The sequence below is a fragment of the Silurus aristotelis genome (assembly GCF_946808225.1).
Source record: "Silurus aristotelis genome assembly, chromosome: 7".
NCBI lineage: Eukaryota > Metazoa > Chordata > Actinopteri > Siluriformes > Siluridae > Silurus > Silurus aristotelis.
This window is the reverse complement of record NC_139580.1, coordinates 2,921,915-2,938,068: the sequence shown is the minus strand read 5'-3', so window position 1 is coordinate 2,938,068 and position 16,154 is coordinate 2,921,915. Positions and strand designations below refer to the sequence as shown.

General features: G+C 36.6%; 2 protein-coding genes across 2 annotated transcripts in view; both read right to left on the bottom strand.

Moving 5' to 3' along the window:
* Positions 1–5,107: 5,107 nt before the first annotated feature.
* ppt2b (palmitoyl-protein thioesterase 2b) lies at positions 5,108–10,424 on the bottom strand (the record flags this gene model as incomplete). Its single annotated transcript, XM_083547445.1, has 9 exons — positions 5,108–5,755; positions 7,475–7,529; positions 7,615–7,699; positions 7,781–7,864; positions 8,438–8,545; positions 8,687–8,782; positions 9,249–9,402; positions 10,219–10,288; positions 10,378–10,424. The coding sequence occupies 9 exons, from the start codon at positions 10,422–10,424 to the stop codon at positions 5,612–5,614; spliced, it is 843 nt and encodes a 280-aa protein (XP_083403571.1). The 3' UTR covers positions 5,108–5,611.
* A 4,773-nt stretch (positions 10,425–15,197) lies between these two features.
* slc39a7 (solute carrier family 39 member 7) overlaps positions 15,198–16,154 on the bottom strand; it is a 267,579-nt gene continuing 266,622 nt past the window's right edge. Inside the window, exon 8 of the mRNA XM_083546799.1 lies at positions 15,198–15,453. Coding sequence (XP_083402925.1) covers positions 15,213–15,453 — 241 coding nt within the window. The 3' untranslated portion in view covers positions 15,198–15,212. The remainder of the gene's footprint in view (positions 15,454–16,154) is intronic.

The window sequence follows — 16,154 nt, the reverse complement described above, 5'->3', positions numbered from 1 at the left end:
ACAGGGGGCGCTCTCTGCCATCTCTCTTCACAGACACACAAATAAAACAACTTAAATCTCAGTGAATATTTTTCCTCATGAATATGTATAAAATTATTTAGAATAGCCTTTTTTCTTCATTTCATAGCTTTTCTCTCGGATGTGCTGTTGCGTTAACCAATCAGATTGTGACTTGCTGACTCCCAGACCATCTACCAGACGTCTAATAACATCAGCATTTTTATATCCTTTGATTATATGGTCAGCGAGCGCACTAAACCGCATCTGTAGCAAACTGCACAAGCTTAAATATATTCATGTGGATTAAATCGCTGTTTGTTTATTCCACAATGACTGAGAGGAGAAGAAATTGATTTGGTCGCAGAGACACTTACAAGGACACGAGGTACAATATGTACTTTTCGAGAAAAGCCGGACATCATGAGGAAAGATCACCAAAACAGTTGCTAAGCTTTTGCAAGAATCGTTTTTACTTTTGCGGTTTTTTTTCTCTGTAGAAACACAATTTGCCTGAATTTCAGATCCCCAGAAAAACCGTAATGCACAGATAAAAATCCCTGGGTTGATTATATGAGTTTAATATCGACGCTTCTGCTAGAGATGGTGTATGTGGAGGTGCAGTTGTGGCTACAGTGAAAGGAGACGTTTTGAATTGTGTTCATTGGGGTTCTTGCTTCAGTGATGACATTCATTCTCACTGTATGAGGTTCCTGTGTGGTGATGCGCTCTGATCTTCTGCACTTCTCTATAATACTGATGGCTACAGTCCACACATCCTTCACTCAGTAGAAGTGCAGATCCCCATGTTTTAAAAGAATCTGGTAAAAGATGAAGTTCTGACTGCACTTTTTCACTCAAGTTAAAGTTTGATGTTCTTCAGTAAAAAGTAGTGATTATTACGACCTGTTTTAGTGTCACGCTGGTAACTGAACTGGCAGGTCTTCCCCTGAACGCTATTCGTCCACTGCAAATGATCCAAAACGCAGCTGCACGTCTTGTGTTCAATCAGCCCAAGTTTTCCCACACCACCCCACTGCTGCTCCTTCACTGGCTTCCAGTAGCTGCACGTATCAGATTCAAAACACTGATGATGCCTACAAGGCCAAAAATGGACCAGCACCATCTTACCTCAGAGACCTCATCACATCTCGCACTGCACCACGCTGTCTGAGATCCTCCAGCACTGCTCCACTGGTACCACCTTCTCTCAGAATGAGAGGTAAGTACACTTCAAGGCTCTTCTCTGTTCTGGCACCGAGGTGATGGAATGAACTTCCCCTAGATGTCGGTACAGCAGAGTCCCTGACTATCTTTAAACGACGACTGAAGACCTTCATCTTCTTGAAAAACTTAAATCAGCACTTCCAAGCTTGTAGAATTCAAGAGTTAAATTTATATTAAGTTTGTAATCTTGTGTACCAGTGTAGATTTATTCATTACTAGGGACTCAAAGCACTTTTGTACGTCGCTCTGGATAAGGACGTCTGCTAAATGCCGCAAATGTAAATGTAAAAACTGAACCTCACATCATATTAATAAGAAATAATTTAAAATGTTGTTCTCTAATGAATGTATCGAGACTGAAGATCCACCATGTAGAACACAAGCAGAGAAAAGATGATGATGATCAGGTGATCAGTAATGTCTCTGTTCTCAGTCATGTTCTCATCACTGACTCCTTCTGTCTCATCCACGTTAACCCCAGACTTCTTACTGCCTCCTGCCTGCTCATTGTGAGCTTCAGAAACTAGTCTACGTCTGTGGTGAGAGAGAGAAATGATGCACCAGTGGGAGAATAAAAAAGCTGCGCAATGACAGGAAACATGTTGAAGGGCTGAAAACGTCATTACTTCTTATATCTTCTCTATAACATTGATGGTTTCTACAGACGTGGCGTCATAATGATGAGGTTAAGAGGTGGATTGATTCAAGCAGGGCATCACTGAAGTTCTGGGGGTGAAATGTACGACCCGCCACTCCTTTGTTTTGCCGGATAAAATCCATACATTTTCTATTTCATTAGTATTTTAATTCCATTACTGAAATTCAGGTAACAATATTCACTGGAATTTCCATTTTCATCGCTTTACGATACATAAAGCAGAGCCGTACTGATTTGACGTGAAGGAAACTAACCTTTTTTGGTACAAAGCGATGAAAATCACACATTTACTCAAACTTAAATAAAAACAGAGCAGGAAATAATACAAGATTTCAAAAATCAGTTTATTATCAGTTTGCAAAAAAATATGATTTTAAACACTGGTTAAATCTCTGCATTACTGACTGAAAGGTCGGTGGTTTGCGCCCCAGCACCTCAAAGCTACCACTGCTGGGGCCCTTGAGCAAGGCCCCTAACTCTTTCTGCTCCAGAGACACTGTTTTATGGCTTTCCATTTTCCTCAATCTGACTGAATTCAAGACAACGGCAGAATCCTAAAGTACGGTTTATATTGTACCCTGAACCTTATGATTCGCATCAAATATCCGAACAAAACGTTTTTGTTGTAAACGTGTAACAAACCAAATGTCTGCATTCTGGATTTTTTTCCTCTCAGATTGTCTGGATTATTTCAGATTACTCCACACAACCCTTTCCGGGCGGATCAGAATTTGGAAAAGGCACCAGGAGTTCACTAAAGCTTCATTATTAGAAGAGGAGATATCCTGAATCCTGAATTCTTCTCCTGATGTCCAGATGAAATGTCTGAGAGAAAAAAAATCCAATTCTACCGTTTTCTTGGTTTTCAATGACGTCAATAATGAGACGCTAGTCTGTTATTTTGTTGTTATTGTTTTACAGTTTAAGCTTTATTCGAATAAATCTGAAGTGACAAAGTTTAGGCCACGGGTTATAATGTTTTAAACGTATCCAGACGCCAAATTTCCTTTCTATATGACTATATATATATATATATATATATATATATATATATATATATATATAAATATAAAACGACGATAATTATGGCTTAAAAAAACGACAGAAAGCTAAATTTAGTAATGGGATGTAGAGAATGATGGTATTAAAAATGAGCTTTTTTAGTGCTGAAAATAAATCGACCAGAATAAATCCTTCATACTATTATTATAATAACAAAAATAAGACGTTCTCTAGGAGTTTCAACAAAAACAGACATGAGATAAAACAACCAACAAACCAACCTTGCATCCAAAACTGCCATGTTTTTCCACCCAAGACACTGTTTCGAGTTGTAAAAACGTTACTGAGATTCATTCATCTGAAAATCCCTTCGAAACGAATAACCGCTAAAACATTGCACCTTTTTTTTTTTTTTTTTTTTTTTTACAGATCCCAATAAAATTTAGCTTAAAATTGGATCAATGTCTAGATTGTGATCAGACAGAGGACTGGGATTTGACTGGATATCTGTTCAAACACATTCAGGATCTTCACGGTTTCTTCAAGGTATCAAGAGTTTAATTCATTGTCCTACCAATAGGTGGACCTTTGCTTTCATATCTGAATGGGTTCAGAAAAAATCCTAAAAGTCAACACAATGCTAACACCACCATGCTTCACAGGGTCGATGAGCAGTGTTGGATTTCTACTTGATGTAAAAAGTCTTCTCGTCATTATTCCATAAATGTCAAGTTCTCCTGTCCTACAGACAAGGACTTTACATGACACTAAATCTCAATGAATCAATCCTAAGGTTCCAGTTGTACCACTAGCATGTGGAAAGGGGGGAGGGGGTGAATACTTACTACTACAATACTTAAAGAGGGAATCCATTAAGAATTATTAACACTTCACGTGTCTGGTCACGGCCTATACGATATAAAAATTCAACCAGGAATATACCTTTATTTCCTGTATACAGTGTAAAACAATGCACTTGTGCAATACAATACTATCATACGAAATACTGCGATATTCACCGCAAACTGTACCGTCAGCGGGATCGTTCTGTTACATAGGAGACGACGGTTCTAGGCAGTGTTCACGTTCCTGAGACCTCCCCGACCCACCACGTGCCTCTAGTCTCACCGGTGGCTATCCTGAATGATCCGAAGTCGTCCCTGGTTGCTATTGTAACACTATTCGTGGTGCTATTAGCTAGCTATGGAGTGTCCTCATTAGAACGTCCGGACAAGTTCCACCAAGCGAACAAATGCCCCGCCTCCCTTTAAAATTCACTCGACAGGGAATCAGCGGGGTGTTTACGTTTCCGACCGGAGCGGTAAAAACGACAGGATGCTACGCTAGCGACGTTAAAGGAGCTATACGTGTCGACGCCATGGGTCGGTATTCGACTTTTTAAAACCACGGTAATATTATACTAAAGAACTCTCGCACGTCTTACTCTTATCTACAAGAACAACTTCTATGTGATAGAAATAATATTCGCTTTTACTTATCACTGCTTTAAGACTAAAACAAGCACTAAAAGAATTAAAACTGGTAGATAAAACTGAGCGTCTGTGTGTTGCTTCCTTTCAAATCCTATTTTTTTATTAGAATTAATCTACGTTCCCTTTTCCCCTCTCACATTAATTCCGTCTTCTTCAAATACCTATATGAAGTCTTAAAGGATAAAATATGTACAAAAACTTTCAATCTTACTGCAGCTGAACTCCATGGACTCTACATGTCCTCCTGCTTTTGGGGTTTTTTAAAGGAGCAATACGCAACTTTTTAGTGTCACCATTTCCCAAAAAATTTAAACCAACTGGCACAATGTGCATGAGTGCCAAGTTCTCAATGTCTTTTTTTTACTTATTGCTGTTTAATATAATATCACCATAGTGGCTGAACACAACACGACCCTTTACTGGGTTTGATGTGCGAGTGGACGCAGGATAAAACATGTAAGATACAAATATAAGGCGTTTTATAATATTTTTCTTACTGCACCCAGACTGCAAAACTCCACAATTCTATCAGGCAGATTGCAAGAGATTAAAGGGGCAATACGCAACATTTGCAATGTAAATTGAGATCGTTCCTTCATGGATGAATTCATTTAAAACAGATTTTTTTAAAAAAAGTATGCGAGAAGCTTTTAAAATAAAGATTTAAACTCACGTCCTGTTTTTTTTGTTTAAATTACAGAATTCCAAATCCGGGAAAAGGGGGCGTGGCTTAAATTCGGCTTGACTGAAGCTTAGCATATTTTTTTTGCTGAATGATACGAGGAGCTGAAGATCGTAAAAAATAGCTATCAAATTCGCAAGATAATTTCACTTAAGTCCCGCCCACATTCACCCAGAAAACAGGATGTAGGGGTTTAAAGCCCGCCCATTTTTTTTGCGAGCGATCTGATATGTCCTTGAGGCACTGAATTGCATTGTGTTGTGCTTATGAATAAAACGTTCCTAACAGTGTGTGTGTGTGTGTGTGTGTGTGTGTGTGTGTGTGTGTAAGATTAAGTAAAAAGCTGTGCAGAACTAAATGATGAAATCAGTGTGTGTCTCTCACACACACACACACACACACACACACACACACACACACACACACACACTGCAGTGGTCTGAAGCAACACTGAACTGGAACGAATGCAGCTGATGATCGTGTGTAAAAATAGACTCTGTGTGTGTGTGTGTGTGTGTGTGTGTGTGTGTGTGTGTGTATGTGTGTGTGTGTTTAGGTGAGCCATTTCTCGATGCAGCGCTTGTACACGGTCTCATTGGAGTGCCAGTACACATGCTCGACCCCGGCCACTGAGCACAGCTCCAGATCTCCTCGAGCGTACAGAGATTTCAGACCGAACGAGTCCCTCAGAAACACCTGCAATCATCAAAATACAACATGACCAGCAGTTTAGACTCATGTGAAATGTTTCTCTCTTTCTCTCTCTCTCTCTCTCTCTCTCTCTCTCTCTCTCTCTCTCTCTCTCTCTCTCTCTCTCTCTCTCTCTCACACACACACACACACACACACACACACACACACACGTGACCATGCGCAGGATGACGTGTAGTGAAATGATTGTAGGGACCGGTAAAAAAACGAAAGATGGGATATGAATTAAAGTAACATTGAATTAGAAAACTGAAGTGGCATTAGAATACTAAAGTGAGTGTTAGAGAAGAATTAGAGTTCCAGAGTTAGAATTAGAGTAGAATTAGGGTAGAATTTAAGTACTGGAGTTAGAATTAGTGTAGAATTGTGTTAGAATTAGAGTGCAAGCGTTAGAATTAAAGTACTGTAGTAAGAATTAGAGTAGAATTAGTGTACCAGATTTAGAATTAGAGTAGAATTGTGTTAGAATTAGAGTACCAGAGTTAGAATTAAAGTGCTGTAGTTAGAATTAGAGTAGAATTGTGTTAGAATTACAGTACCAGAGTTAGAATTAAAGTAGAACTATAGTAGAATTAAAGTACTGTAGTTAGAATTAGAGTAGGATTAGTGTAGATTTAGAGTACCAGAGTTAGAATTAAAGTAGAACTATAGTAGAATTAAAGTACTGTAGTTAGAATTAGAGTAGGATTAGTGTAGATTTAGAGTACCAGAGTTAGAATTAAAGTAGAACTATAGTAGAATTAAAGTACTGTAGTTAGAATTAGAGTAGGATTAGTGTAGATTTAGAGTACCAGAGTTAGAATTAAAGTAGAACTATAGTAGAATTAAAGTACTGTAGTTAGAATTAGAGTAGGATTAGTGTAGATTTAGAGTACCAGAGTTAGAATTAAAGTAGAACTATAGTAGAATTAAAGTACTGTAGTTAGAATTAGAGTAGGATTAGTGTAGATTTAGAGTACCAGAGTTAGAATTAAAGTAGAACTATAGTAGAATTAAAGTACTGTAGTTAGAATTAGAGTAGGATTAGTGTAGATTTAGAGTACCAGAGTTAGAATTAAAGTAGAACTATAGTAGAATTAAAGTACTGTAGTTAGAATTAGAGTAGGATTAGTGTAGATTTAGAGTACCAGAGTTAGAATTAAAGTAGAACTATAGTAGAATTAAAGTACTGTAGTTAGAATTAGAGTAGGATTAGTGTAGATTTAGAGTACCAGAGTTAGAATTAAAGTAGAATTATAGTGGAATTAAAATACTGTAGTTAGAATTAAAGTAGAATTAAAGATTAAATAAGATTTAAATAAAAAGGGAGTGATTGAGTGGATGGTAACATTATTGGGGGGGATGGATGGATGGGTGGATGGATGAATGGATGGGGGGATGAATAATTGGATGGATGGATGGATGGATGGATGGATGGATGGATAGATGGGTGGATAAATGGGTGGATAGATGGATGGATGTACAGATCAAGATTGACAAACAGATAAATAGATGGCATAACATTTCTCTCTTTCTCCTCTCAGACCCTCATCACAGAAACATGTACCTTAACACCAGCAATTATCTCGCGCTTCTCAACAATGAGAAACATCACCCTGACTCTACAGGTACGCACACGCACACACACACACACACACACACACACACACACAGACACACACACACTACAGCATTCTGGGTAAGAACACACAAGAACACACTTACTTCCTGATCTTTTATCTCCACCACTGTTTCGTTATCGTCATAGAAACCGAACTGACTGAAAGGCAGAGAAACCATTGTGTTACCATAACAACGTTCAACTCACATTAATTGCTGTGTAAGAGGAAAGGGGGTGGAGTCACCTGGACTGCCAGGGCATGATGACGCCATCGTCTGGTCCACCAATCAGCACCAGCTTCCCAATACGCAGGAAGTTCTGCTTCCACACTGCACAGCAAAACCACCGTATGAGTGCCGTGTGTGTGTGTGTGTGTGTGTGTGTGTGTGTGTGTGTGTGTGTGTGCGTACCTGTAGAGTCAGGGTGATGTTTCTCATTGTTGAGAAGCGCGAGATAATTGCTGGTGTTGAGGTACATGTTTCTGTGATGAGGGTCTGAGAGGAGAAAGAGAGAAATGTTATGCCATCTATTTATCTGTTTGTCAATCTTGATCTGTACATCCACCCATCTATCCACCCATCCATCCATCCATCCATCCATCCATCCAATTATTCATCCCCCCATCCATCCATCCACCCAATAATTTTTCCATCCACTCAATCATCCACCTATCCAGTAATGCTTTATCCATCCATCCATCCATCCATCCATCCATCCATCCATCCATCCATACCAATAATTTGTAGTCATCTCTCCTTCTTTCCTTTCTCCCTCCTTAATCTCAATCTCTCACAACCTCTCCCTCATTCTTTCTCCCTTAACTCTCACTTTCTTTCTCTCCCTCCCTCTCTCCATCTGTTAGTGTCCTTTCCTGCCCTTCCCTCTTTTCCCCTCTCTCAATCTCGCCCTCATTCTTTCTCCCTTGACTCTCTCATTTTCTTGACCAATGCATCCCTCCCTTCCTCCCTCCCTCCCTCCCTCCCTCTGTTAGTGTCCATCTTTCCAGCCTTTCCCCTCTCAATCTCTCAATCTCCTCATTCCCTCCTTTTACACCTCCCTCCTCTCACCGTTCCAGTAGTTGCAGATGGAGATCTTCTGCCCCACAGTGTTGTAACACAGGAGATAGACTTTAGACCTGACGTACTCTGGGAAGATGTACTTCAGATAGTCTGTGTCTACAGGGAACACCACACACACACACACACACACACACACACACACACACACACACACACACACACACACACACAGTTCAGTGTTGTAAAACAGGTGGAGATTTTTATATCTAAGTGTGATGATGGAGAGAACAGACTGACCTCCGTACTGTCCAGCCTGAGGGGAGGAGAGAGAGATAAACGAATGAACATTGTGATCTTTCAGTGTGGAGAGGATTCCTCGACATATCAACCCTCCTGCAGAGAGAGAGAGAGAGAGAGAGAGAGAGAGAGAGAAACAGTATATCCATACAGTTACTCTCATTTATCTTATCATTCCCATTCATTTTGCTCATTCTGTGAGCAAATACACTTGACTTTTTATAATATAAACCTGTAATAAATAATGAGCACAGAACATCTCAGTCTATAATACAATTAATTTAAATAAAAGAAACAGACAGAGACTGTAGACAGAGGGAGGGGCAGATAGTGAGACAGAGGGAGAGACAGAGAGAGGGAGGGGCAAATAGAGGGACTGTGGACAGAGAGAGAGAGAGAGAGAGAGAGAGAGAGAGAGAGAGAGAGAGAGAGAGAGAGAGAGAGGCAAACAGTGGGATAGAGGGAGAGATAGAAGAAGAGGGAGAGAGAGAGAGAGATAAACAGTGAGACTGTAAAAGAGAGAAATTGTGGGACACACACACGCGCACGCACACGCACACACCTTGTGAGTAACAGAGGAGGTGAACTCCGTCTGCTGAGTTCTGCATGATGGGGTAAATGGCCTCCTTAAACCCCTCCACCTGCTTCCACAGTGGCTCCAGACTCTCTGAACGATCAAACAGGTCAATCACCGTCACATTCGTCCCAGGGTGAGACTGAGAGAGCGAGAGAGAAAGAGAGAGAGAGAGAGAAAGATGAAGAGCGAGAGAGTCAGTATGATGGATCTAAATGATCATGGTTTCTCCACATTAGGCTGAAAGAGGAGAACAAGAACACACCAGTGGGGGAAAATTTTTTAGCATTAGAAGAGGATCAGATGTCCATCATCTGCTCTCAGAGTTCTCGCTTAAGTCATAGATCAATAATTTAACACACACACACACACACACACACACACACACACACACACACACACACACACACACACACACTTAAACAGGTTAATTAGTCATCTGATCCAATCACATCACATATATTATGAGAGAAAGATGCACTCCATGACCAAATATTTGTGGACACCTGACCATTAGATGTTCCACTAGATTTTGTGAAGATTTATTCCACTACAAGGTGCATCGTTCACATTTATCCCAAGTGTCTATAATGGAGTTATAGCAGGAGATCTTTTGTAGTTTTGATACAGTAGTTTTGTAACAGTAGTTTTGTAACAGTAGTTTTGTAGTTTTGATACAGTAGTTTTGATACAGTAGTTTTGATACAGTAGTTTTGATACAGTAGTTTAACATCTATATCTCTGTTGGTCTCTGTTGCTCAGCTCCATCACTCAGACGTTCTGGAACATCTCCTAAGAGTGGTCTTCACAAACAATATCGCCAATTCCAGCTCTCCTTGCTTGCTTCTGAGATTGCTCGATTTATCGAACATCTTTCTAGCCCAACTGTTCCAGAGAATCCCTGTCTGCTTCCTCGCATCGTGCAGAGCACCTCTACGCGTGACATGGGCACACAGACCTCACCTGACCTTTCTTTAATCAACAGACCCAAACTTATGATGACGACTTTGACGATGGCACCTGCTTTCCTGAAACAATACCACAGTTTTCTCCCTATCCCTCATGCTGGTCTCCCACTGATTATTCTCCTACTTCTCCAGTCGCTTTGCCCGGTTACCTTGATCCTATGCCCTCGCCTGACTCTGAGCCAAAATACTCCTTCATGTCTTCTGCAGCTGCAGAAAACCACAATTTCTTTTATAATATTTTTCTTCGACATTACAGTAGTTTTTATACAGTAGTTTTGAAGTTTTGATACAGTAGTTTTTATACAGTAGTTTTGAAGTTTTGATACAGTAGTTTTTATACAGTAATTTTGAAGTTTTGATACAGTAGTTTTTATACAGTAGTTTTGATACAGTAGTTTTTATACAGTAGTTTTGAAGTTTTGATACAGTAGTTTTTATACAGTAGTTTTGATACAGTAGTTTTGAAGTTTTGATGCAGTAGTTTTTATACAGTAGTTTTGATACAGTAATTTTGAAGTTTTGATACAGTAGTTTTTATACAGTAGTTTTGATACAGTAGTTTTGAAGTTTTGATACAGTAGTTTTTATACAGTAGTTTTGAAGTTTTGATACAGTAGTTTTGATACAGTAGTTTTGATACAGTAGTTTTGATACAGTAGTTTTGAAGTTTTGATGCAGTAGTTTTTATACAGTAGTTTTGATACAGTAGTTTTGAAGTTTTGATACAGTAGTTTTGATACAGTAGTTTTTATACAGTAGTTTTGAAGTTTTGATACAGTAGTTTTTATACAGTAGTTTTGAAGTTTTGATACAGTAGTTTTTATACAGTAATTTTGAAGTTTTGATACAGTAGTTTTGATACAGTAGTTTTTATACAGTAGTTTTGAAGTTTTGATACAGTAGTTTTTATACAGTAGTTTTGAAGTTTTGATACAGTAGTTTTTATACAGTAATTTTGAAGTTTTGATACAGTAGTTTTTATACAGTAGTTTTGAAGTTTTGATACAGTAGTTTTATACAGTAGTTTTGAAGTTTTGATACAGTAGTTTTTATACAGTAATTTTGAAGTTTTGATACAGTAGTTTTTATACAGTAGTTTTGATACAGTAGTTTTGAAGTTTTGATACAGTAGTTTTTATACAGTAGTTTTGAAGTTTTGATACAGTAGTTTTTATACAGTAATTTTGAAGTTTTGATACAGTAGTTTTTATACAGTAGTTTTGATACAGTAGTTTTTATACAGTAGTTTTGAAGTTTTGATACAGTAGTTTTTATACAGTAGTTTTGATACAGTAGTTTTGAAGTTTTGATGCAGTAGTTTTTATACAGTAGTTTTGATACAGTAATTTTGAAGTTTTGATACAGTAGTTTTTATACAGTAGTTTTGATACAGTAGTTTTGAAGTTTTGATACAGTAGTTTTTATACAGTAGTTTTGAAGTTTTGATACAGTAGTTTTGATACAGTAGTTTTGATACAGTAGTTTTGATACAGTAGTTTTGAAGTTTTGATGCAGTAGTTTTTATACAGTAGTTTTGATACAGTAGTTTTGAAGTTTTGATACAGTAGTTTTGATACAGTAGTTTTTATACAGTAGTTTTGAAGTTTTAATACAGTAGTTTTTATACAGTAGTTTTGAAGTTTTGATACAGTAGTTTTTATACAGTAATTTTGAAGTTTTGATACAGTAGTTTTTATACAGTAGTTTTGAAGTTTTGATACAGTAGTTTTTATACAGTAGTTTTGATACAGTAGTTTTTATACAGTAGTTTTGATACAGTAGTTTTGAAGTTTTGATACAGTAGTTTTTATACAGTAGTTTTGAAGTTTTCAACAGACCCAAACTTATGATGACGACTTTGACGATGGCACCTGCTTTCCTGAAACAATACCACAGTTTTCTCCCTATCCCTCATGCTGGTCTCCCACTGATTATTCTCCTACTTCTCCAGTCGCTTTGCCCGGTTACCTTGATCCTATGCCCTCGCCTGACTCTGAGCCAAAATACTCCTTCATGTCTTCTGCAGCTGCAGAAAACCACAATTTCTTTTATAATATTTTTCTTCGACATTACAGTAGTTTTTATACAGTAGTTTTGAAGTTTTGATACAGTAGTTTTTATACAGTAGTTTTGAAGTTTTGATACAGTAGTTTTTATACAGTAATTTTGAAGTTTTGATACAGTAGTTTTTATACAGTAGTTTTGATACAGTAGTTTTTATACAGTAGTTTTGAAGTTTTGATACAGTAGTTTTTATACAGTAGTTTTGATACAGTAGTTTTGAAGTTTTGATGCAGTAGTTTTTATACAGTAGTTTTGATACAGTAATTTTGAAGTTTTGATACAGTAGTTTTTATACAGTAGTTTTGATACAGTAGTTTTGAAGTTTTGATACAGTAGTTTTTATACAGTAGTTTTGAAGTTTTGATACAGTAGTTTTGATACAGTAGTTTTGATACAGTAGTTTTGATACAGTAGTTTTGAAGTTTTGATGCAGTAGTTTTTATACAGTAGTTTTGATACAGTAGTTTTGAAGTTTTGATACAGTAGTTTTGATACAGTAGTTTTTATACAGTAGTTTTGAAGTTTTGATACAGTAGTTTTTATACAGTAGTTTTGAAGTTTTGATACAGTAGTTTTTATACAGTAATTTTGAAGTTTTGATACAGTAGTTTTGATACAGTAGTTTTTATACAGTAGTTTTGAAGTTTTGATACAGTAGTTTTTATACAGTAGTTTTGAAGTTTTGATACAGTAGTTTTTATACAGTAATTTTGAAGTTTTGATACAGTAGTTTTTATACAGTAGTTTTGAAGTTTTGATACAGTAGTTTTTATACAGTAGTTTTGAAGTTTTGATACAGTAGTTTTTATACAGTAATTTTGAAGTTTTGATACAGTAGTTTTTATACAGTAGTTTTGAAGTTTTGATACAGTAGTTTTATACAGTAGTTTTGAAGTTTTGATACAGTAGTTTTTATACAGTAATTTTGAAGTTTTGATACAGTAGTTTTTATACAGTAGTTTTGATACAGTAGTTTTGAAGTTTTGATACAGTAGTTTTTATACAGTAGTTTTGAAGTTTTGATACAGTAGTTTTTATACAGTAATTTTGAAGTTTTGATACAGTAGTTTTTATACAGTAGTTTTGATACAGTAGTTTTTATACAGTAGTTTTGAAGTTTTGATACAGTAGTTTTTATACAGTAGTTTTGATACAGTAGTTTTGAAGTTTTGATGCAGTAGTTTTTATACAGTAGTTTTGATACAGTAATTTTGAAGTTTTGATACAGTAGTTTTTATACAGTAGTTTTGATACAGTAGTTTTGAAGTTTTGATACAGTAGTTTTTATACAGTAGTTTTGAAGTTTTGATACAGTAGTTTTGATACAGTAGTTTTGATACAGTAGTTTTGATACAGTAGTTTTGAAGTTTTGATGCAGTAGTTTTTATACAGTAGTTTTGATACAGTAGTTTTGAAGTTTTGATACAGTAGTTTTGATACAGTAGTTTTTATACAGTAGTTTTGAAGTTTTAATACAGTAGTTTTTATACAGTAGTTTTGAAGTTTTGATACAGTAGTTTTTATACAGTAATTTTGAAGTTTTGATACAGTAGTTTTGATACAGTAGTTTTTATACAGTAGTTTTGAAGTTTTGATACAGTAGTTTTTATACAGTAGTTTTGAAGTTTTGATACAGTAGTTTTTATACAGTAATTTTGAAGTTTTGATACAGTAGTTTTTATACAGTAGTTTTGAAGTTTTGATACAGTAGTTTTATACAGTAGTTTTGAAGTTTTGATACAGTAGTTTTTATACAGTAATTTTGAAGTTTTGATACAGTAGTTTTTATACAGTAGTTTTGATACAGTAGTTTTGAAGTTTTGATACAGTAGTTTTTATACAGTAGTTTTGAAGTTTTCAACAGACCCAAACTTATGATGACGACTTTGACGATGGCACCTGCTTTCCTGAAACAATACCACAGTTTTCTCCCTATCCCTCATGCTGGTCTCCCACTGATTATTCTCCTACTTCTCCAGTCGCTTTGCCCGGTTACCTTGATCCTATGCCCTCGCCTGACTCTGAGCCAAAATACTCCTTCATGTCTTCTGCAGCTGCAGAAAACCACAATTTCTTTTATAATATTTTTCTTCGACATTACAGTAGTTTTTATACAGTAGTTTTGAAGTTTTGATACAGTAGTTTTTATACAGTAGTTTTGAAGTTTTGATACAGTAGTTTTTATACAGTAATTTTGAAGTTTTGATACAGTAGTTTTTATACAGTAGTTTTGATACAGTAGTTTTGAAGTTTTGATACAGTAGTTTTTATACAGTAGTTTTGAAGTTTTGATACAGTAGTTTTTATACAGTAGTTTTGAAGTTTTGATACAGTAGTTTTGATACAGTAGTTTTGAAGTTTTGATACAGTAGTTTTTATACAGTAGTTTTGATACAGTAGTTTTGAAGTTTTGATGCAGTAGTTTTTATACAGTAGTTTTGATACAGTAGTTTTGAAGTTTTGATACAGTAGTTTTTATACAGTAGTTTTGATACAGTAGTTTTGAAGTTTTGATACAGTAGTTTTTATACAGTAGTTTTGAAGTTTTGATACAGTAGTTTTTATACAGTAGTTTTAAAACAGTAGTTTTTATACAGTAGTTTTGATACAGTAGTTTTGAATTTTTGATACAGTAGTTTTGTAGTTTTTATACAGTAGTTTTGATACAGTAGTTTTGATGTTTTGACACAGTAGTTTTGTAGTTTTTAATACAGTAGTTTTGATACAGTAGTTTTGTAGTTTTGATACAGTAGAATAAATTACTGTTATTATTATAAGACCAGCAGTAAAGCAGGTAAAGCCTGAGGGTTTTTTCCACAGTAATCTAATCTAATGTAAACAGCACGCGGGACGTGTGGGCACAGAACAAGCTCTTATCCACAAACCCATTTTCACAGATCAGCTGAAGAAAGTGCTCTGATTAGAACATAATCACTACTCCAGCAGAGCAGAAGCGATAACAAAGAAGAAGAAGTGTGTTGGTGAATAGGAAAGAGAAGCGAGGAGAGTAGTGCAGCTGTTTATAGTAACGTGAGCAGTGTAACACGATGTGGGGTTTACAGTAACAGCTGGTTGATAGGGATGTTTTCAGTGTACACACACACACACACACACACACACACACACACACACACACACACACGCACGCACACTTCGCCAGACTGTTAACACAAAACTGGAGCCACACAATTGTACAGGACGTCTTTAGATGGCGCTATAATATATATTTTGTGTTCACTTGATCTTGGAAACCCAAAACCTGTTCCAAATGCTCCTGTGCACAAAGTGAGCTCCTTGAAGATCTGGTTTAAATGCTTTGGAGAGGAAGCTCTCCTGCTATAAGAGCTCTGATCTCATCCCTACTGAACACCTTTGGGATAAATGTGAACGCTGACTGCACCCCAGGTCTCCTCACCTACATCAGTACCTGCCTTCATAACACCCCTTGTGGCTGATAAAACACAAATATCCATAAACACACTCCAAAATCTAGTGGAACATCTTCCCAGAAGAGTGGAGGGAACTATAAGACATAATTAGGACTAAATGCTCAAAAATCACACACCAAACCTATGACCAGGTGTCCACAAACTTCTGGGAATATAGTATATATATGATTACTTAATTAGAAGAACACAAGAAAAGTTTATAAAGGGATAGTTAGTAAAATACAGTGAGGAGTTTTGTGATCGACCGAGAAAAAAAAATCGCGATATATTTTCGGTTAATCGTCACACAGGGGATGTGAAACACCATCCAGCTGTTCGTGTGTACAGTAAAGTTCTGGTACAGAGAGAGAGAGTGTGTGTGTGTGTGTGTGTGTGTGTGTGTGTGTGTGTGTGTGTGTGTGTGTGTGTGTGTG